We start from the raw sequence: 23,869 nt of genomic DNA on the forward strand, positions 1-23,869 counted from the left end.
GGAGCCTATATTTTAATCCTAGTTAGTTGTAACAGGTCTTTCTTGAGTCATCTAATGGTGAAGCACCCAGCTTGCCTCAGATTATTTTTCTCAATTAAATTAGCAGAATAGCTGATCAGGAAGGTGCAGGAAAGATTCTCTTAGATCTGAAGCTAACTGGATAAGACCGATTTCAGGGTAGGGAACATTGACACAGTCTCTGGGGAGGATAAGTTCAAGAAGTTCAGCAATGTCATTTGTACAAGATGTATAATATTCAAGGTTTGCACAGCTTGTGTGTTTTGTTGTATAAATCTGTGTCCATTAGGGACTTCAAATTGCCAATATTCTTTAACTTTTAAGCTGTAGTGATCTATAAAATAAACAAAGGTTTCACTTATTACCAATTAAATCAAATCCAAATGAAATGACAGAGGAAGATACTTAAAGGCCAGTGTTAGACAAACACTGACTATATTTATATTAACTGTAACATTTCCACTAAAATAAAGTGGGCACTCACTGGCTTGGGTGCACTGGGTACTCATCCAGACTCAACTAATGCAACCTGTGTTCCCTCTTCACTTTGAAAGCTTTGTCCTTGTGCAGAAAGCAGCTATAGTAAAGTCTGTATGAAAGCATTAGTGTAGATGAGGCAACTGTGAGTTTCCAATCCACAGTGTAGCACTCGGATCAAGTGGCAGGTCAGTTTGGTTTTGGCTGCGCTCTCTTCTTCAGCCAGAGCCATTTGCAGCTAATGAGAGTAGCTCCTCGTTTGAGTCCAGGTTGGTCACCTCACTACTTTTACACTATCCAGTCCAGGTGCTGGGTTGTAACTGCAGGTAAAATATTTGTGAGTATCCACTGAACTGTGAAAGAAAAGAAGGAACTGTAATGCCTACTTGATAATGTGAAATGCACTCAGTAATGTAGGTAAATACATTGTAATAGGAATCATATCATCATTTAAAAGATTGCAGCTGTGCACATATACATTTTTCTAGTGGCCATGAAGAGGTAATGGGACATTTATGGCCAAGCAGAGGCTGAGATACTCAATAATCTCCTCACATGGAAATTTCTGAATACTGTACTTTGATTTCAACTCCAGGACTGTGTTGTCATAGAATCGTGTTAGAAAAAAAGGCTATGTGGATACATTAGATTATCAAAGGCATCAGTATTCCTCAACTGTTTTAATGGATACTGTGAAATTGGATATAAGGCAAACCTGAAGGAGGTTGTGGAGACTTTCTAACTAGTTTGCTGCCTGGATCCAGAAATATCACCACATCCTTCCATCTAATTTTCAAACAGAAGTTGAGTTTCTTGGTGGCTCAAGGCTAGTTGATTTCCTTAATTAATAAAGTATTGACTGAATGTAGTACTGATCGTGTGAGAAAATGTATACAATCTTTTAAATATTTCCATGTCTCATTTCTCATAACTTGTATTGATCTCCCTCCTTTTCCCTCTCTTCTCCACATCTTTACCCTCATGTTTCTCATTTTCTCCCTCCCTTTCTGCTCCCTCTGGCTCCCTCTGCAGGCTGCTACTGGAACTGTTGGAGCTTTTGTTTGATAAATTCAAGGCAGTGGCTCAGGCTCACAGTGTGGTGCTGGCCCACCTGCAGCAGATTGCGGTGCAGTGCCCGGGCGGGGCCCACGAAGAGGGCATCAAGCTCTACGAACAGGCGGACGTCTCTGCCAAAATCCAGACTGTCTTGCAGGTCAGTTTTGAACTAAAATGATAAATAAAATGTCTATAGACTATTGATGTACGCTATGTACAGTCACCTGTACGCACATGAAAAGTAGGGCACAAAAAAGAAATATTAAAACCTTAGAGATCAAATAAAAATGCAATGATAAACATTAACACCCATTCATATTAAATGAAGTGTTGGTAATCTGTGTGGGGAAACTGGATAACACAAAGCAGGGTTTGCCATGTCTTTCAGTCCAGTAGATTATAATGTATCGCTCTGTGAGCAAAAACTCATGGACTTCTTGTTCTTTTCCCGTCTTCATTATGTTTACCATTGCTACTAATTATATGGGACCATATTGTAGCATTGCACCTGGTGACAAGATGTTTTCATGGTGAACTCAGGGTTGTTTGTTTTGTCCTCCCTCGCAGGCATACCCCCAGGCTTTTATTTTTCATTCACTGCCATGGAGATTTGTTCCTCCTTGATTTATCTTCCACCCTTTTCTAAAACACTGATTTAATTCACCTTCTCTTACAGTAGATTAATCAGGAGAGAAACTGGCAGCAATGTGATGGATGGCAGTCAATCTGTCGAAGCAAGAAGTAGCAAGGGAAAAAGACAGGGGAAGCTTGATTGCTTGGATTAATTTTAGGTTCTTTAATTGGCGTGTATTTATGCTGGGTTCTTGCTCCCTGCTCCTGTTTGATTGGCGGAGGGGATGAGCAGCTGTTGAGCTGACCTATGGTGAATCTCAGAGGAAAATCTGTGGCAGTCGTTGCTCTCAAAGCGATCGGTGTGTGTGTGTCTGTGCCTCTGTCTGTGTTCATACCCAAGAAAACTACAATTTTCCCTGATGCTCTTTCACTGGGGGTTGTGTAATTTATATTTATGTCATTTTTCTGAAGCATGCCTGATGTGTATAACTACACTTTAACTTGCTTGAAAGCCTGATTTTGTTAAAGAGGTTGAGAGTCTTCTTCCTTAATTTTAGAATTTTCCCCTTGCATCCATGACTTACAGTACAGTATATAAAAATATAAGATACATTAGAACTTAACTTTTTTGGGCAGTAAATTACTGCAGGAAACAACATCTCTTAGGGCAAACTTGATCGTTTTTTTGCTGTCTTGTTTTGTTCAGCACACATTCGTGTTTTTACAGATGATAAACATGTAAAAAAAAAAAAAAAAAGCACAATGCTGTTGCCCAGTTAAATTGAAAGCCTATCTATTTCTAGCTCAGGCACTACGGCTTCTCCTCTTCCACTAACTAGTTTTCTCTCAGCTGGCATGCTTGTATACATAAATACAGGAGTGTTTAGGTGTATGTGTGTGTGTTTCTGAGGGTGTGAATGTGCATAGGCATGTACTGTAATAGCTCTGCTGTACCAGTGGCATTAAGCCATTCCCAGGCATGTGACCACTGCCAGCACCCAGTTGCCAGGGACTCCACTCTCCCTCGTCTCTGCGATGTGAGATAATGTAATCTCTTGATTAGAATACTCATTACGTGAAATGAGGTTTTCTTATTCACTCACTCGTGTTATTATTTCCTGACCGATTATATCAATATGAAGGCCCCTCGTCCATCCCTCCCTCCCCCCCTGCCATCTCTCTCATGTCTCTTGCTTGTTGTTTTTTCGTTGTTCTCTCCTTCTCTGCATTTCCATTTCCCTTGCTCCTTCCTACCTTCTTCAGCATCATTCCTGCTGCGTATGTATTACAGTCTCTCAGTGTCCCAATACCTTGTGCATACCCTTCTTACTCCTTGTAATTTCCTTCTTAATCTTATTATCTTGCTTTCTTTTTTTCTCTCAACTCCCACACTCCCTTTCACCCCCTTCATTTAGCCCTCTCTGTCTTAGAGAGTCACATATCAGCATTGAGAGAAATTAAATTCCTACTGCTCCCACAGTGGCTCTGTTGAATATTATTGGATGCTGAGGCAGGTCTTATCTCACGTTTAACACCCACAATGGGGCAGGAACCTACTCAGCATTGGTCAGAATTTGGTTATGATCTTCGTTAGTCCCTCATCTTCTTTCTCTCTTGGGTTTATTTTTCTTCAGTTCTACAGTAACTACTGCATCTTGTCTTTGTATTCAGTTTTAATTTTCAAAACAATAGCTCTCTATTGCCTGAAAAATATGCAATTTTCAAGTTATACTTCCAAAAAGCTTGAACGGAAGAACTGTCTACCACAACGTTAGGCTAATTTGGGCATTCAGTTTAGACAGAGGCAAGTCATTTTTTTGTAGCAATTGCTATGTGTCCAGGAAGTCATTTCATTCTCTTTGAGACTGTTGAAACATGTTAAAATGTCTCTTTACCTTTTTGCCAATTACCAGAAAGACTTCTTTTTAGTATCTTTTTTCCCCCTTTACAGTTAAATCATTTGAATCCCTGCCTGTCTTACTTATTGCACTTCACATTTTTGACATGCACTGAAACCTCTTGGTAGGTGTTAGTTTTTTCCCCACTTTGAGCGGTGGAGAAACCAGGTTGACCTTTCCACATGACATACCAGCAGACAGATGCAAGAGTCGACAGAAACTCAGGGTACACCCAGTTACAAGGCCTCGGTTGAGAAACTGCGTTCATCAATGTGTGACTGAGTGAATGGGAGTAGGTAAACAAGCTTTTAAAAGTCAAGATTCATGTATTGGTTGTAATCCCTGTTCCGAAATGCTGGTGATGCTCCTGCATGTTGTTTATTTCATTGCAGAAGTATTGATTCAAGGCATAAAAGACTGAATGGTAATCAGTGGTATTGGTGCAGGATGGAGGTGTTTTAATGCCACTTCAGAATTTTTCCAGTGGCTTTCTGTAGAATGTGTGAACATATCTATTGCTTATTCACACCATTATTGAATTTACATTTCCAAGTGTGCACCACAGCATTCCTTCACTACTTTATATCTGTGACTGCCTTTCTACCCTTTTCCATCAGAAACTATCTTGCTCTTCAAAGCAATCTGTTTTTTCTAGGAAATCAGAGTGACTTGAATTTGTGTGTGTCCATAAATGTTTAATGTGACTCTCTTCCTCTTCAGAAAATACAGTATAGCACCATCACACAATTAAGACAGCCTGACAGCCTGGCAAGTTTAATGCGATGTTCTCTGAGTTAATGTTAGTCTAAACAACATTATGTGCCAAGCGAGAATATCCACAAGTTTCCTTTGAATCATTAATAAGATAGAAGTCACAATACTTTACCAGGTAATTGGGTAACGTAGTTCATAAAAGATCACAGTTCATAAACCTCTCCATGCGTTCTTCATTAAGAGCGCCGAGTGGGAGTATTATTTAATGTATATTTGTGCCTCTAGTTACTGACGTCCATCACCCTTTGACCTTGTCGGCTGTTTGGTATGAGGCGTATGAGTTTGTTAATTAGCTCGCCATTTGCACATTCTGCATGGATTTGTGGCTGGGTGACTGCTTGCCATGTCCGTTGTCTTCTGCAAGTGTGTGACTAGAGTGCAAATCACTCTTTTAATGAGTGACTTCCTTTCTGCAGACAAGGAACTCTGAGCCGGCATTCAAAAATATGGATGGATGTTTACTATCTGCCTTCTGAAAGACTGGTTTCTAGATCATAGATACTTGAACAACCATTTCTAACAGAATCTTCTAATACTCTTTTCCTGTTTTTAGGTGTTCCCGATCACATGCCTGCCACCCGCTCTTTTTTGATTCATAAGAGAGCCTATATCTTAGTCTAAATCTGCTTCATTTTGTTGCTGTAGATTAACCAAGACAAAGGGGATGTTATGTTTGTGCCAAAGATATTTAAATATACAAGTGGCTTAAATATGCACCGGCTTCTCTGAGCTCATCAACAGAGTGAAAACGAGGCGAATTGAACTGCCAGAGAGTAGCCAGAAGACAATGATCTCTTTTAATTAGATATGAAGCACAGACATAGCTACGTTGTTCTCGCCCAACATTTTAATCAATGTGTCACATTTATTCTGCCCTCCAAAGCGCTGTCATATTTACATATCGCTGGAGCGCATTGAAGTCTACCATCTCCTTGGTGTCGCATAGTCTCATCTCTCTCAGCACCCTCACCCACCCCCCCTACCCCCCTACCCCACCACCACCACCACCACCACCATCATCACCCTTACATCTGCTACATCAAAATCACCAGACTTCATCAAATACTGATGCATATTTCTGCAATAGCTTCCTTGACGTGTTGATACATTATATGACTGTGTTGCAAATGAGGACACAGTATTTGTTCCTGTGCTGTAAATGCTATTGTGACTTAAACTTTAAATAAAACCTCAGTTGAGGTTAGTGCAGTTGTCCAACTTGGAAGATCATCAGCTTGTATAGTTTGGGGATATTATAATGCAACTGCACAGGTGTTTTTTTATGTGCACAGCATATGTACAATATTAAATCAGAGAATTCAGTGTTCTTTTATGAACTGTATTCTCACATACTCATAATCCTGGAGACAAGGTGCTGCTGTGATGGCAATTAAAGTAAAACCAAAAGGTTCATGTGTCACTAAATACCATGATTAACTTTGTTTACTGTATAGCTAAAATGAAAAGAAATCAGTAGGTGAAGACCACTCATTATAGTTAGTCATTATAGTGAGCAATAACAGAGAAAATTGAATTTAAAATGTTACCATAATGCTAAAGTTCACCCATAATTTAAACCACTTCTGGTGAATAGGAATGCTGTCAGTGCTCTATATTTAGATATATTTAATATGTTTTGTCCTCTCTTTTGCTATTTGGTCAAATTATACAGTAATGTGCTAATTTGACTATCAGAAATAAAGATAAGGACATGTTTTTACAGTGTTGTATCCATAGAAACTCCATTCTATTCTGCTTTCTTTTTTATTTGAAACAACAATAAATAAATGCTGGGGACACAGCAAGGACACACAGAGAAATAAAATGGGTTTGAGTGAACACACAGGCACATCTTCCTTTCCTCCGTCAACAAGATAGCCTTCAGAAGATTGACTTGATGCGGCCCGCTCCAGGTGGGAACCCCCACTGGTTAGCGGTAGTTCAGTGCTGCGGGAGTAGTTGTGGCTGAAGCTCTGTCCAAACTTGTGAAGGTTATTGAAGTTTCTGGAACACAATCAATACAGGGTGTATACAGAAACCTTTCTTTGACGGCCAAGGACACTTTGGGCTTTAACTTCAAACTAGCAGCGAGGGATATCAGTCAATATGTTTTGTGACAAGACACCAGCCAGGGGATTTAGTGGGAAAACAGCCGATTTCAATAAGCGTTGAGAGAGGAACAAAGTGTTGAGATTGTTCTCTCGGCTGCTTTTAAGATGACTTAATAAGAAGGAGAGGATGGGAACAAGGAAAGAGGAAATGAAGATATTTATTTCTTTAATTTTAGACAATTAAATGCTCTGGAATTTAACCAATGACAAATGCTCACCTGCAAAGCTTTGAGTGACGCTCTCTTAATTGCTCTGATTTGTTGGTGTTAGGGCCCTAATGGACAGAATGGAAGATGAGTATACACTTTCTCCTGGCACAAAGGGTGACATCAGGACATTTTGTTCGGAAGAAATAAACGGGTGCTGGTAATGAATTACAAAGGCACACTTCCATGAAGCTTTTCTCTACTTTTTAATAGAACTTTGCAATCAGCCCAGTTGACTGATTTAAGCTTGGGGCGAGACCCAAGCCACTCAAGTGCCGAACAAGGTTGGTTGGTTGATAGAATTACATTGAATAGTTGTGGGGGAAATGATTGTGTTTGTCAGGGGAGCCTTTGAGAGAGATGTGGTTTGCATGTGTACCCACTCACACATATATGCAGACAAACACGCACACACACTCGAGTTTATATGAACTCTTGAGCTTAGTCTTACTATTTGGTGTGAATAGCCATTTGCCATGTCTCACGTCTTTACATACCACCCCCTTTTCCATCCACTATTTCACAGATTCACCCATGAATATTGATTTTTAGTGAATTCAGGCAGTTCCTCTCCTGTTTCTCCATCAACCCTCTGTAACCCTTAAGTGGAAGTCAGCTGAACTAATTTAGAATGGAGATGCTGTTTTGGCTAACTTATCAAGATTCATCTACACTGACGACATTGCTAAGACGTTGCTTTAATGTTTAAATGCCAGATTTTCAAAAAGACATGAGTTTGTTTCCATCTGGTGCTGGCTGTTGCCAATTTTAAAGGCGTTGAGAAGGGGAGAGAGTGTGTTAACATTATATTTGCCTAATTTCCATGAAATCCCATTTCTCGTCCACGGCTAGCAGAGCCAGTTACATCAGATGTTATGACTGCTCCAGGATTTTACAAAATTAGAACTGCCTCCCATTCGGAATCGATTTACAATTAATATTGTAGACCACTGAATTTGTCACATGTGGAACTGTGTATTTTTACATCGTTGTGATGCTCTGGGTGCTGTCACTGGGGCAGCTCTTTGTTTTGGCAACTGCCATGATGCTGCTGCTTTTCATCCCTGAGCTCAGTCCTTTTAACTTGCTTGTAATACTGAGTTTAAGATTGAACCTGCTTGACCTGATCGGTAAGAGGGAGGAGGGAAGAAGACAAGATTCTCTTGTCCGTTGTATGAAGACCATTACAGCAGTTTTAGGTCACATTAGTTGTTGTGGAAAGTTGCCAAAGACTGATCCACTGTTTGAGCAGTGTTTAGCTGAATAGCACAATCTTTCAGGAGAAGAAATTATTTTGTATCAAACAAATTAATATCTCAGATTATTTTACATTTATCAAATTAATTCATTTTGGAACAGGGTGTGTACAAGGTTGAGTCAATCAAAGTGTAGTTACAGCACATTACTACAGAGTATTATTTTTCTTTGATTTACTGGGTGGAGACAGAATACAGGCCTTGTGCCTTGTTTGTGTGGAGCACATGCTGCAGAGTGTAGTTTGTGTGGTTGTTACTTGTATCATGTGTAGTTTGCTAATTTTAAGCCCCTTGGCATTATTCAAATAGAGTAGCTGACAGCAGGAGATGTAGACATTGATTCACTCCAGTACTCATATTAAAACTTAGAGATAATATATTTCAAGACTAAGGTGGATTGAATTGCTGTCATGATGCATTTCTAATTGTCATGCTTTGTTTGTCCTAAAAAGAAACTGAGACACTTTCTTGACAAACTTCTTAACAAACAAGTATAGAGTGTTCAGCCTCTGAAATGGTTCTGTTATTGTTGATAATTAGTTTGCACACAGCAGAATGAGATTGAGATATATTTAAACAGTGTCATCCTATCTGCTTTTAACAAGAGAAAACACAAACTTGCAGTAGTTTGCCTTTTCAACAAAGTAACTTTGTTTGAACCAATTTAGCACTTGTTATTAAATTAGCATGGATGAAGGAGTAATTGGGGAAATTTGAGGTGACATTAACAAAAACTTTAGTTTTGTGAGTTATTAGCTCTGTAATGTGGGTCGCTGCTGATTGGAAGTATATATAAGTCTTGTCTGCTAATGGCTTGTGCCCTCGCCAGAATTAGTAGGAGGTCCCCTAAGTAGAGGTGTGGAAACCAACCATTTTTTTTTAGCTTCACTTAAAGGTGTTAAATCAGCAACAACTGGTTATTTAACTTGGTCTCTTGTGTTTTCTGCCCTCACTTTTCCCTACCTTCTCTCTTTCAATACCCATTTTCTCTTTAGCATTCTGTTCAGTCTTCATTCTCCACCTATAATCCTTTGCTCTTTCTATTCTCCAACACTTTTTCCCATCTTTATCTCTCCTTCTTTCCTTCTCTTCTACTGTGTTACTTTCTGCCTCCAATCCCTCCATCTTTCTTTCTGTCCTAGCAGTCCAGTTAATTGCCTCCAAAGTTCACTCTGTCTCTGGGCTAATGCAATTTAAGTAGGGTCGGAGCCCCTTCATCAGCCCAGTGCTGGCATTTCATTAAGTCTACTTGGGCGTTAGCTTGCAAGCAAGTGGGGGTTTCGCTCCACCAGCTCATCATTAGTAATTAATACACTGATAGGATTAGCTGCAGCATGAGGCTAGTGGCAAGTGGAAGCCTTGGTGTTGCTGGTTGGAGCGGGCGTGTGTGATATGGCCTCCAGCACTGCCTGCGATGTGTGAAGTGTGTTAGAGAGCAATTACGTGTGTGGTGGGAGATTGTGTGTGCGTGTTTAACTTGGATATTTATATGAAGATTTGTGACCAAGTGCTATGACCCCACACTCATTTAACTAAACATGAGAACCATTTTTCACAAAAGTTCACTCTTGAAGTTATTTTCTTGTTATTTTTGTTTTTACATTTTAAGGTTATACAGAAATACATATAGTTGAAATATGACTTAGTTAATAAAAATTAAAAGAATAATAGACAACTGTTTAAACAAAAAGAGGCAGTCACAAAAATTAAAACAAAACTCTCTAAGATATATATGTAGAGAGAGAGAGAGACAGAGAGAGAGAGAGAGATATGTCCAAGATTTAATGTATGCCAGATTTGGCAGAAGTAGTCTTCATCATAAATTTAATCCACTACATACACTCTGGTCTCACCCAGTTAGGTAAAATAAGCCTGGATTCTACAACAAAGCCTGTTACCGCTTGCCCAAATGTTCTGGTGGCACGAACAATTTATCCCCTAAAGAAAATGCTGTGGAGATTGTGGTAGAGGTTGTTTGAGCAACTTCTGAAGTTTTTTTTCTTGCCTCTTTCTAAAAAGGCTATACCAAGGAACACTCCCACAGAACATGTAAGAATGTGCCCATGTCCTTGTTTCATTTGCAGCATTTATTATCTTGGGTTAAGCCTATTTTAAACAGTTTCAGGGGTGTAAAATAATATCGCTGTACAATTTTATAATTGAGGAGATTACTTCTTGCATTCCCTGTAGCCCACCATACATTTCAGATCACATCCAATCCATCAATAAATCTTCCCTAATCTCCCTATCAAGATCCATTTGCCATATTAATCTCAGGCTTTTGCAAATGCTAATGTGAGAATTTTTATTTTATTTTAATCTTTTATAAAATACTACCCAAAGACACTGCTGACACTGCTCCTTAGCTGAAGCTGTATCCCATTGAAAGGATCTTTTCCCTATACAGATTGAAAAGCTGTTCCATATGCAAGAGTATCTCTGTTTATATTGCAATATAAACAGAGATACTGTTGCAATATCCCCAAGATTTTGTGTTCTCTTGCCCGTGCCCATTGGGAGATTTGTAAAATTGTGTTTTTTCCGCTCTCTGTTTTGCTGTATTCCTCTGTGATAATAGTTCTATATTGTTAGATGGAACTTATTCAAGTGTGTGTTTCCACCTTTACCCACCCAGGGTTAGAATCATAATTTGCCCAATGTCTTCCAAGTTTATTCATTTCAAATGCTGCTGGTCATACACAGGTGACAGTAATAGGATCTGTGCCTTGTTCTTGCTGCAGTAATAGTGATTTGAGAGAGCCAGTCCTCCATTAGCTCTCGAGGCGAACTGTTTTTTCAGGCTGATTCTTAGCTTTTTCCCGTTCCAGAGATGCGCCTTAATCAGACAGTTATATTGTTTAAAGATTGCCTCAAATATGGTTATTGGTATCATCATAGAGATGTAATTAAATTGTAGAGCAACAACCATCTTAACAGTATTAATTTTCCTCCATAAAGTGAGGTTTATCAATTTCCATTTATCCATATTTGCCATTATGTTTTGTAATAGTGGGACCATACTAATAGAAATGATATTTTCTAATTCTGAGCCTGCACACAGCATATTTAATTTCAACTGGAATCCACTTAAACTGGAATGGGATGATTGTTGACTACGAGCACCCTTTTGATTTCAATACAGCTTCTGATTTTTTACACTAGTTTATATCAGAAAAAGATTCAATCGTACATAAAACAATAGGGATGGAGGAAACACTACCAGGGAGCACTACCTATACTTTTCTAGTTATTTTCAACAAAAAATATCAACCTCCCTTTTGTAATATTCCATTGAAACCTCTGAATGTACTTATGAACATGCTGTTGTTGAAACCAAAGATTTTCCACAACTTATCTGCTTTTGCATCAGTTTTTCATGGCTATGCATTTGCAAATACGTGCATGTGTGTGCTCTCGAATTAGTACCAGCGCAAGCACGTGAAGGCTTTCCCATGCATGACGGGGGGTGCTCTCCACAGCGTTAATTACATCATTATGATCGGGATGGATCTCCATCTGCTCTACCATTACTCCTGTCCCATTCTGGGCTGACCCACACTGCGCCTTAGAATTAGACACACACAGGCTAAATGGCCCTGCTAAATTATGAACCTATTAGATATGGGAGGCTATTTTAGAACATATGTATTCACACAGAGAGAAGAATGAAGAAGGGCGAGAGAGAAAGGAAACGATGAACCGAGTTGGCAGAGCAAGAGAGAGAAAATAGAAATGTGAGAAATGAGAGATGAGGCACTAAGAGATTTTGAAAAATGAGGGCCAGTGAAAGCAACAGAGGGAATGTGCAGATATAATGATGGAGTAGAGGAAGTTAACTTTCTCTATCTGGCCAGAGTTTCACTGTGCTTGTCGTCTGCTATTGTTAGAAGTTGATAAGATTTTTATGAAGCATGATAAGACGTTGATGGATTTCACCATGGATCATGTGGACGGATCAGGAAAATGGAGGACAGGAATTTTAACGGTGGTCATCAAAAGAGCCGGTCATGTCAGTGGCCTTTTTCCGTCTCCAGGGTATGGATTTTCTTTTGTTTTCCTGGATTGGCTTTGTAGATAAAATGTTGTGATAAATTGCAATACACCGTAATACTACAAGCCATGATAAATACAACTCCCACTGCTAAGGATGTCTCCAGCTGATATTCTAGATATGTATCTATGCTGAAGGAGGCATTTGTAATTGCGGTTTTACATTAAAAGTATAATTCAGCAAAATATTCTTGGAGAGGTAATGTTGAGAATGAATGTTTGTATGACGACAGCTGGCACCAGAAAGGGGAGAACATGAAAACAATGCAGAAGGGAAATACAAGAACAATCAAAGTGACACTGAATAGAGAGCAGTATCAAACCAGATGGCTAATAGGAAAGTTTTTGCAGTACCACACTACAATCATTTTTGGTTTCAGCTTCATATTGCAGTGAGCTCTACAGAAATAGAGCAAAACCTGATGGTAAATGTATGGAAATATTTTCACCACATGCTATACAAAGGCCTTGTGAATAAAAAAGGTACCCAAGAATAATCCTGCAAATGAACAGAGTGGACAGGCCAATCTGACGGGATAGAATTGTGAATGGGAACTTTGAAGTTATCAATAAGCTTGAGTACTCCATGTTACAGTATCTGAGGTGTAATATCAGGAAGAAGCATATGGATGTGATAAATTTGGGAATAATAATAAACTGGATTGCGTGAGTAACTGTATACTGTTTTTGACAGCTGAGATTGATGCCCAGTTTTGAAAATATCACGTATATGTTAGAGGACCTATTATGTGATATTCCATAAAGTGATCTTGGTTTCAATTTATCTCTATGTTTTATCGACCCTGATGTCTTTTCACTCACTGTTAAGTGAGTTATTAGCACTGTTTCACCAATGTGGAAGTGCTATATACATTTTACTTGTCGTTGAAAGAAAGTAATTTATTTTCTTGTCCCTTCAAATTGTTGCCAGAAAACAAATGCCCAGAAAATCATTGTCACATTCTAAGCACTTAGCATATGATTGAAAAGACAAAAACTTGAACCTTCTTCACCTTGTTAAAGGCCAGTTCCCCATCAAGATATTACCACGATACTTTTTATACCATGATTCTTATGCTCTTTAGCGTTTGACACAGTGCTCTGTGTGTTGTTTAGGTTCTGCTGATGGAGTATCTTGATGTGAAGAACAGCCGGAGTGCCACCGAGCCATCGGCTCAACTCACCTATGCCAGCACCGGCAGTGAGTTTGCTGCCTTTTTTGCGAAGAAAAAACCACAGCGTGCCAAGCAGTCGCTCTTTAAGTAAGGATCACACCTTATCTTATTCTATTTAACATCTCATACTCAAGGCCATTGTTCTTTGTTTCTTTTTGTTGTTACACATCATGTTACATTTTGTATTTTATTGTTGTGTTGTGTGACAACTTGTTGAACCTTTCGTGTGTTTCATAGGTTTGAATCATCTTCCCATGCCATCAGCATGAGTGCTTACCTGAGAGAGCAGAGGCGAGAACTCTACAGCAAGAGTGGAGAATTACAAGGTGAGGAGGGGGCCGGAGGGATGAACTGAGGATGGAGAGAATTGGGGCGTAAAGAAGAGTCCTGAACAGCTGGAATGGAGGAGGGTGTTCAGAGAGAGATGAAGGGAGGGGAAAAAAGAGATGACAGGGCCGAAGGTGTGAAAAGTATTGACAGAAATGTTGGAAAAGGGGAAAATGTGACAGAGATAGAAGAATAAATTGGACAATGTTTGCAGTGTGTAGGATAAAGCAGGAGAGAAAAGAGCAGCACAGACCCAGAGCAAAGGTTAGGGCTGGGTGGAGGGATGAAAAAAGGGAGAAGGTTAGAGGTGTATGGAATTACTAAGAAAAGAAGACCTCAGTAGAAAGCACAGGGACCTACAACCTTATTGAACAGACAAAAATAATGGGTACGTGCAGATAGATACATGGGCACAGAGATTATGAAGAGATGGCAAACAGGTGTATATATTGCCTTGAGTGGGAACAGGATACAGGCAAGGTGGAAGGAGATGAGGGTGATTTGGTCACGTTTGGTTGATGGAGAGCTGGAATGGAGAGCATGAGAGAGAAGCAACAAAAGGTGCTTCGGAGATAAGAAGGGCATGTTGCAGATCGAGAAGCTACCCTTCGCAAAAGAAAGGCAGATAACAGGAATGTGGAGAGGGAAACAGTGATAGAGAGAGATTGACGAGAGGCAGAGAGCAGGGTGACTTTGCAGAATCCACCAACAGGGAGAGGCCTTGAAAACCTCTCACTCACACATCCACACGCGCACACACAAAATAGCACAGTGAGTGAGCTGCACAGCCAGACCTTGGAGAGCCTCTGCTGTTCTACTGCTCCTACTTCTTCTGTCTCTCTCTGGCTCTCTGTTTCTCTGCATATGACCTTAAGGTTTTAATCAGCACTGCCTGACAGCGCTGTTTGTCTGGTACCATTCCTTTTTCTAACACCAAGCTCCATGATGGCATTGTTTGGATAAAATAGAAAAGGTGGAGAGAGATGGAGCGAGACAATAACTGTGAATTGCTTTTGATTTGTAGAAAAGCAAAAATGATCCTTGGACAATAATTGCGCAAGTAGTTATGACCACTGAGAGTAAAATATTGAAATAACGCAGTATTAATTAGGCTTCTGTAGGTTTTTAACAACCAAAGAATGGCTTCTTGAATAAAAATTCCAGAAGATATTTCAATGCAGGCTGTAGTTTGTTATTCGACAAGAAATGCTACTCATACAGTAGGTAGTCTGTAAATGTATGCAAAATATACAGCCTCGCCCCCCCCACCATCACCACAAAAAGAACAGCATTGATTAACTGTGGATAAAGGAAAATGGTCTCCAAATAACAGCTCACTTTTTTTCTTCTTCCTTCTGTCGGCGCCTCAGAAAGAAGGGGGAAAAAATATTTTTTTTGACTGGCTGAATGCCTCGGAGCGTTTATAAGAAGATGAGATTTCTCTGGGCTTTCATTTCACCTGTCACAATGTGAAGCACCGGCCACAAGCCTAGGCCGGGGCCTGAATGGCTGCAAAGAGATTGAAGGAGTAAGAAATCATTTAGAAAGTGAAATAAGTCGACTGTGATGGAGGGAGGGGAAAGATGGATGGAGGGAAGGAGGGAGGGAGAGGAAGGTTAAAAGTCATTGTTTTCATCAGGGTCCAGCAAAGAAGCCATTAAGAGATTTCTGAAGGAAGAAATTAGAAAAATCTGTATTGAGACGGACGGTGTGGAAAGGGACTTTTTCTCTCTCTTCAAATTAAACTTACTGTAGGGAGGGAGGGAGAGGAAAAGAGTTAGAAATAAGAGATTGAGTTGATGAGTTCTTCTGGCTCCAGGATTACTCAACACTTAAAGCTTAGTCATGTGTGTCTCTTAGTCTCTCTACTTGGAGTTTCCTAAACTCTTTTTTCTCAACGGTCTGCTTCAAGTCAATATAGTTATTAACTCAAATGCTCACCAACACAGTCTTGGAAATAAGAGTTTTGATTGTTCGTTTTAAATCCAGCTATGCTCAGTTTACAAATGCATAAGAATGGTCATGCACTAAATAAAGTACAAAGTCGCAACCACAAATAATTCTGTAGTTTGTGCCGAAGCTGCTACTATTCTTGCTGCATTTTTCACTTTTTTTGGGAGATGCCAGCTGTGTCACATAAAATACTTTTTAAGCTCTGAGAGGTCTCAGTATTGCATGTATGTGTGAAATCGAGTTCCCAGATCGTCTGTAACTAAATATCAGAGCACCAGTATTTGTATAGAATGTGTAATGATTTTGTAGCCTATCCACGCTCACATATCTCTAATGAGTATGAAATTAATCTGTAATATCTGTAAATATCTGTAATTTATGTCTCCTGAGTGTTGTAAGAACCCGCCATATATCATTACACACATGCGCACCGCTGCATTGGCGCATATTCACATGCCTCATATACACATGCAAACACGCAGGGGGACTTAATTGCTTGCCTTCTCCACTGAAGCATGTCTCGTATGCTTCAATTAATCCAATACTTCATCTAAAGACTTTATTACAGCTCCATATGTAGCCACATCTGGAATATGCGTTTTGAATGCATTTAGTGAGACTGCCAGCTAGAATGTGTACAGTATATTGTGTTCATATATACAGCAGATCCTCAGCTGTGCATCTAAATGTGTACGTACTGTTTGTGGGTATGTTTGTATATTCGGCAAACCACTACTTTAGAAACACACAGAACCTAATCCAGATTCAATCACATTCCCTATGAATAAATGATGAAAACAACATTTTTTCCAGCAATAGATGTGTAACCATGCCCCTCTATTCCGCTGCATGTCCCCCCACCACTAGACTTTTACATCCTCACCCTCTGCTTTTTTATTGCCTGTCTGTCGTGTGTGTAGGCAGCAGATGACTCCGAGTGCCCCAGTGGTCATCTGGGAGGTGAAGTGTGAATATATCTCAATAACTACTGCAGTCTCGCACCGCACCAAGCCAGTAATGCATTAACAGCATTTTCTTTTTTTCCTTTTTTTTTTTTTTTAATTTTATTTCTCTTTGTGTCGTGGCTGTTCATTGCGTTTCATGCGATATTGCCTTGCCCCAGGGCATGTTTGAATTGACATCCCCCCTCCTCGACAGCCGTACACAAAGCCTGCCTATCACCACACGCTTACCCCGACATTCACGTAAGCAAACATACACATTTCAAACTTCCCCCTTTCCCTGCAGGCACATACATATACTCCCATTTCTCCAACCTCTGACCTCCCACCACTCCTAAAATGTATTCATTATCAACTCGTTTCCAAATCTATTTCACACGTTCCATGTTTTCCTTTTGATATTCAAATAGACTTCTTCACAGGGTGTCCGGCAAACAAAAAGAACAGTCTGGCTGAGTCCTCTATGCAAGCAATCTAATTACAAACTGCTCCTCTCTGCCCACCCCTTAACAGCTAATGCTCAGTCTGAGGTGCAGAAAAAAGCCTATGTTGTTTTAGGGGCTTCTTGTTTATGTATAATAGCATCATGTTCCCATGAGAGAGTGAGGAACAGGGAAAGGAAGCAGGAGGAAGAGAGTGACTGCTGGGGGCAACCAGAAGTGGTGTTCCTTGTCAAGCTGATTTGTACACCCCAATAGGGAGGTAGGGAGGCGAGGGAGAAGAGGTGCAAATGGAAAAATGTCTAGCGGGAGACGTGGGGGTGGAGGTAATAGTAGGTAAGATATCAAGGGTGGGGCTGGCAGATGTTAACGGCCATGTGTTCTCAGTGTATGTGTTTGTAAGGTGAAGTAGCAGAAACAGCATGTTCCTGCCAAGTGATGTGTGGCGTTGCACACTTTTGGCAAACTAGGATTGCGATTGCTGGCGGAGGAATGTATTATGTTTTCGGGAAAGTCAGTTTGAAGAAGTGCTTGGACCTTACAGAGGGATGATGGGGTGATTAGAGGAAGCTTCCACATCACCCTCAATTACTGCCCCCCAAAATACAACAGAATCTAATAGCCCACCTTTTTCATTTAGATAGCTCCTCAGGTAAACTAACCCATGTTTTCCATGATTAACCTTATTCTCAGCCAAACAACCACTTTCAGATCAGTTCCTCACTCTTCGGTCACACTCCAGGCCGCTAAATCCATTTTTACTGTAAAATCACTGACTAGCCTTTCCAGTTATTATTCATTCACTTCATTTGTTGTTCAAGGATAATGGTTGTTCACTCATCTTGTTGATCAATACTTGACTTCCACTGACCTTGCAATTATGATTTATCATATTCATAGCTAGAAACCTTAGATGGAATTGAACTTTGTCAGTAAAAAAGTCAATAATTATTATAGGATTATGATGCTGGAATGTCAGACATCTGCTTAGGTGCGATTTATGCCCCAGTCAGTTTATTTTTTTCCTACACTGATTTCTCAGTTATGATTTGCTGTTTCATGCCCAACTTCCATTTTTGGTGCTTAAGCGTCTCAACATAGACGTCTCAGTCAACAAATGATAGGCCATGTGCTGTATGTTCATATTAAACCACCTTAAGTAAATGTCAGTCAAATGATCCAGAATTGTATATAGAATACTTCATATTTAGTCAAGAAAGACAACATGAAATGTGTACTAGCACCATGTTTTTTCAGGGTGCTTGGTTCATTTGTATGGGCAAATATAAATTTACCTGATCATGGAATTGGATTGGAAGTGATTTAGAAACTTTAAGTACTCAGGAAATCATTTTCTTTTTTACAGCACATGATATGCAATTTAAAAATGAGAATAACCTATGTTCTTCTGGTCATTATTCATAGAAGAACGTTACCCACAAAGCTGAGTGATGTGAAGTTTTCATACTGCTCGGATTTGTGTGTGTGTGTGTGTATGCTACATAAAGTATGCGTGCAAAGTTATGGCATTAATGACATGTACAACATGCTGTAATTGAATGACATGTTGTAACCAAGTCTATACTTGGAGCTCTGTACACCGCAGGAATGTCACGAGAAAATGATGTTTCCGCTCTTGTTGCAGTGCCAGACCTTCATGAATTGCTTTGTTCCAGCACGACATAACTGAGTTTGTAGATAAAATGCAGGGTACCTCTGGTACCTGACAGGCTATTACTGTGAAAAGCCTGTATTTGTGTTCAGCATGAACACAAATATGGAGCAGCTCTGCATATTGTGGAAAACAGGCATACATACACACACTCCTGCAGATGTCCTGGCTCTCAGTAGTTATTTTGTATGTGTTATCTTCAACTCATCATGTTTGTATCGTAACCCCCCCCCATCTGCTGTGGGACCACTGATTGAATTACAGTAGCTCTGGCACTGAAATTAAAGTGGAGCATGGAGTCAGTGTGGAAAATGCACCGTGGCTTGTAATAATGATAATAATAATAATAATAATAATAACATGTTTTTACTCTAGTGTACCTCACCCAACCCCTGGGTAGGAAACTAATGGATAGAAGCATTCTAATGGGAAAGACATCGCAGGCATTTATTTAAAGGCTGATATTGGAGTTGCTATCATTTGACTCACTGTTGTTATGTCATGTGTTTATGGACCTGCTAAAACAGCATTTTACTGAATGTTTACAGAACTGATACTACTACATTGCATATCTTGTTGTTTCGGTTCATTTAGTTGTTTTGGCTCTCCACTTTCAGATAAAACGTGAATCACAGATGATTATCCAAACACAAGCCAGCAACAGCTGCTGGAATAAATTTTGGTATAAGCCCAGGAGTGAACCAAAATTACTCTGGCATTAACCAAAGCCTTTCCACATGAAACAATGCATGCATGTCTTATTCATGCTGCAATTTTATTTAAGTGAACCCTTTGTAATGATCTGCATTTATGTATAAATTTGTCATAAAATATGGTGAGATCTTCTTCCAAGTTACAATAGTCTGTTTTAAATAATTACTGCATACATACTTTGGTATGTATGTATGTAAGTATGTGAACCTCTCAGCTAATAGCATTGATAAAAGCTAACTGGAGTCAGGAATTAGAAAACCTGAAGGTCCAATCAATGAAATCAGATTTGAAGTGTAGGTCAAAGCTGCTTTGTCTTATAAGAATCACTCAAACATTGAGTGATTTTTATGAGTTTGCTATTGCTAAGAAACATCTACTGATGTGGATCATGCCTCACAAAAAAGAGATCTCAGAAGACTTGTGATTAAGAATTGTTGATTTGCATAAAGTTACAAAGTCACCTCAGAGGGTTTAGATATTCATCAGTCCCACAGTCAGACAAACTGTCTATGAATGGAAATTATTTAGTTATGGGGCTTTCTGTCCCTAGAAATGGGCGTCCAGCTAAGATGACTCCAAAGACGATGCAGAATGATCAGTAACATGACAAAGAACCTCAGAGTAACAGCTTAAGTCTTAAGGGAAACATACGAGGTGGTTAACATCTCTGTTGTTGAGTCTGCCTCACACAAATCAGTGTGCATGGTTGCATGGAGCATGTTGTTCATAAAAATGTCACATACATGCCTGAAGCTGGGAAAACGTTATATGGAAAGTTGAAAATAAGGTTGAACTGTTTGGGAAGAACACGCAGTTCTATGTATGGAGTAAAAAGAGCACTGCATACCAACATGAAAACATTTATAAACAGTAAATCTACTACAAAAAGACTTCAGACAAAGAAAGTCCACCCGTTAGAGGAGCCCAGTCAGAGTCCACACCGTACCCCAGTAGAGATGCTCTGGAATGACCTGAGAGTGGCTCACACCAGACATCCTAAGAATATGTCTGAGCTGAAACACCTCTGTAGGAAGAATGGTCCAAAATTCCTCTTCAACATTTTATGACCAGCTAATGCAGAAAAAACAGCTGATTTCATAAGGTTCACAAACTTCTTCTTACCACTTTAAACATGGCCAAAATTAAGAGCTATGAGATCTTCACATGAAATCAAGATTTAGAGCCACACCTTGATAAGGGGACAAACAGATAAGTCAGACATTCAAAGCAGTGACAAAATGGAAGCACAAAGAAAAGAAATGGGGGGATGTAGAGGACAATAGAAGGAGAATAGAACAAGGTTGTAATAGTTTACACAGTGCAGACATTTAATCAGAGAGGAAGAACTTGATGTATTTTTCCAGTCTGGGGCTAATTTTAATCAGCATTGGTCTTGTCATTATTGGCGGCTTTGACTGTTACCTCTGTGTTTACTTTTAATCTCAGACCTGCTGATTGGGGAAGATGGAGAGATGAACAAATGGAAAAGGGAGGGAGGGAGGGAAGGAAGGGTGGAAGAGGAGCATGTGGGACTTAGAGTCTGTAGAGACCTTGGCACCTGCACTGTGGCAGCTTCACCGGTAGCCTGACAGATAAACACACACCTCTTGCTTTCCCAGCATGCAGCAGGTTCTTCCTGTAAAGAAGAGGGTGCCGGCTGATTCCCTGCTGAGCTCAATCAAAGATGAGATGAGACTGGTCTTATGGACGATTAGTTCTCCCTGTCTTTACACACACACACACACACACACACACACACACACACGCACACACACACGCACTCAATCACTCATATGTAAATCTTTGTTATGGTTGACAGATTCAAGAGATTGCGTTTTTATAGCCTCTATGAGTGGGGTGAGCTGGTTTTCCTCAAAATGTAACAATTATTTAAGTGGTACACCTTCAAGAGGTTACAGGTCTAAGTGGTGCTTGAAGTTTGACGATGTAAGTACTACTTGTCTGTCACGTGTGTGTATTAAGAGCACCGAAATTATGCTGTCATATTATGGGTATGACCCTAAAACAAGGGTAATACATATAGACAGACAAACTCATTCACACCAAGTGGCAGTTGAGTTTGTAGTTCACCGGACCAGCATGTCTTTTACTGTGGGGGTTCAATAGATTCATCTGCCATTATGAAACATTGAATCAAACAGTCAGCGTTTCAGTGTGTTAGATAAATGTTTTATCTCATTTCATATCTTATTCCGCTCAGATCTCATGTTCAGGTTGTAGTTACAGGTTTGAACATTTTTTACCATCAATATATACATGGTTTTACCTTCCCTGCTTACAAAAATTGGTGGCAGATCTCAATTGAATCTCAGGGGATTTATTGTGTGAGATAAGATGAATATGAATATGGTGTCTGAGTCACAGTAACTCATTGTTATTTTAGCATCAAAACCAAAAAGCTACACAGTTTTCACTGTATTGTATAAACGGTTGTGTGAATGCTTTTTTTTTTTTTTTTTAATAATGAAAATGAAACCCCTGTACAAACCAAGTGTTCTAACACTGCCACCACAGTTGGCAGATGGAAACCAAACTGACATTGCTGAAGTTTGAAAGACAAACAACATAAATTTCCAGCTGTTCATAAATCTCACCAGCCCCTAAAAGTGTCCCATGTTTAGGATGACACTCCTTCGTGTCTCAAAAGACACATTCTGCACAATTAATATTCACTCTGCTACTGAAGTGCATTGTTGTCATACCACAACTGACAGATGTGCATTCATTAAACTCAAGACCATAGAGACACATTGTATGCCACAGTGACACCTTTAATAATTAATCCAACTCAATTTACACCTGAATTTATTTATACTATCATTTATTTATGCCGTTTATTCTCAACTGAGGAGTGGATTTGGTCTCCTGGCTGGTGGAGCAGCCGATACCATCCCATCAAATTAATTTTAATAATAGAAGGCTCTCATTAAGACCCAATCAGACATGAAGACAGTCTGAGTGGAATGGGATGCCCGGAATTGACCTGAGATTCATACATTATTGATACAGAAACCGATCTTATTAGATCAGCAGGTTTCAACTTTGTGAGTTTGCCTGTCTGATCTCTTTGCAGGTGTGTGTACACACACGCACACACGCACACATGCACACACACAAATATATCTGATATGTATTTGGAGAATATTCCCTGAATTGATCACTCACAAACTAATTTTCATAGCATAACGGCTACAACAGCAGACAAATGAGACCACTGAGGGTGAAAATTGGATTATTCTATATGTTGCTTTCTATTTGCACAATTTAGCTTGAAATGTGCAGTGCTGGCTTATGGCACAGATTAGGTGCCTCAATCAAAGGAAGAGCGCCGCCTCACTCTACTCATTTGTAGGCAAGCCATTGCTGCACATGCTTTGGAAAAGGTGCAGATGTTGTAGAATCTTACCAGTTAAATTTCAGCTTGAATAGTTACGGGTGTAAGACAGTGTCCAAACAAATTTCTATGAGTGCGTTTGATGTTAAATTCTGCCCGCGCTGTCTTTCCCAGCACAGCCATTTGTTTTCAGCTTTGTGATACTACACCATGTGTTTCTGTGTGAGGGATGTGATTGTGAGTCATTTACACCAATCACCCTGTCGTTTTCCTGCCAGTCCCAATCAGAATCTAGCCAGGGCGACCACAGATGTCTTTGATCCTCTTGAGTTGATCTCTCTGATAACATGCAGACACAAACCCAGCGTGGCACACTGGCTATAAATGAGAGGTTACAACTGTGATCACAAGCTGTACATGGCTTTTTTACTGAGACATGAACAAAAACATCTCATACACATTTAGGATATTTATGTTTGCAGGACTGCATATTTGAAGAACCATTAATACTCTTTCTCAAATTAAATCGAAGGCAACTGGACTTATATTTGTCTGTGGAAGACGTTTCGCCTCTTATCCAAGCGGCTTCATCAGTTCTTATGTATTGGTCTCTCTAGTCCGCACTAGTCTGACCAAGAAAGTGGAGTAGGACCCAGGTATTTAACCTACTTTGGGTCCACCAAAGTACCTGTGAAAGTACTGGTTTCACCTGACCATTGTTGTGGTCTCATGTGGACGACCGTCGTTAGGGTCAGGTGACCCTGTTGTTATCCCGTGTGAACGACAGTCGTTAGGGTCAGGTGAGCCCCTGGTGGATGACGATCGTTGAGAGTCGTCTGAGGTTATGTTGTT

At 39.8% G+C, this 23,869-nt stretch overlaps 1 protein-coding gene across 2 annotated transcripts in view; it reads left to right on the forward strand.

Moving 5' to 3' along the window:
* exoc4 (exocyst complex component 4) overlaps window positions 1-23,869 on the forward strand; it is a 111,164-nt gene that overhangs the window by 14,234 nt on the left and 73,061 nt on the right. For both annotated transcript variants that reach the window (XM_023429175.2, XM_023429176.2), the window contains exons 8-10: window positions 1,528-1,708; window positions 13,536-13,681; window positions 13,832-13,920. In XM_023429175.2, the coding sequence (XP_023284943.1) occupies window positions 1,528-1,708; window positions 13,536-13,681; window positions 13,832-13,920 (416 nt within the window). The remainder of the gene's footprint in view (window positions 1-1,527; window positions 1,709-13,535; window positions 13,682-13,831; window positions 13,921-23,869) is intronic.

The sequence above is a fragment of the Seriola lalandi genome, unplaced genomic scaffold (assembly GCF_002814215.2).
Source record: "Seriola lalandi dorsalis isolate HSWRI2012SDOR001 ecotype SW California unplaced genomic scaffold, Sedor1 jcf7180002054889, whole genome shotgun sequence".
Taxonomy (NCBI): domain Eukaryota; kingdom Metazoa; phylum Chordata; class Actinopteri; order Carangiformes; family Carangidae; genus Seriola; species Seriola lalandi.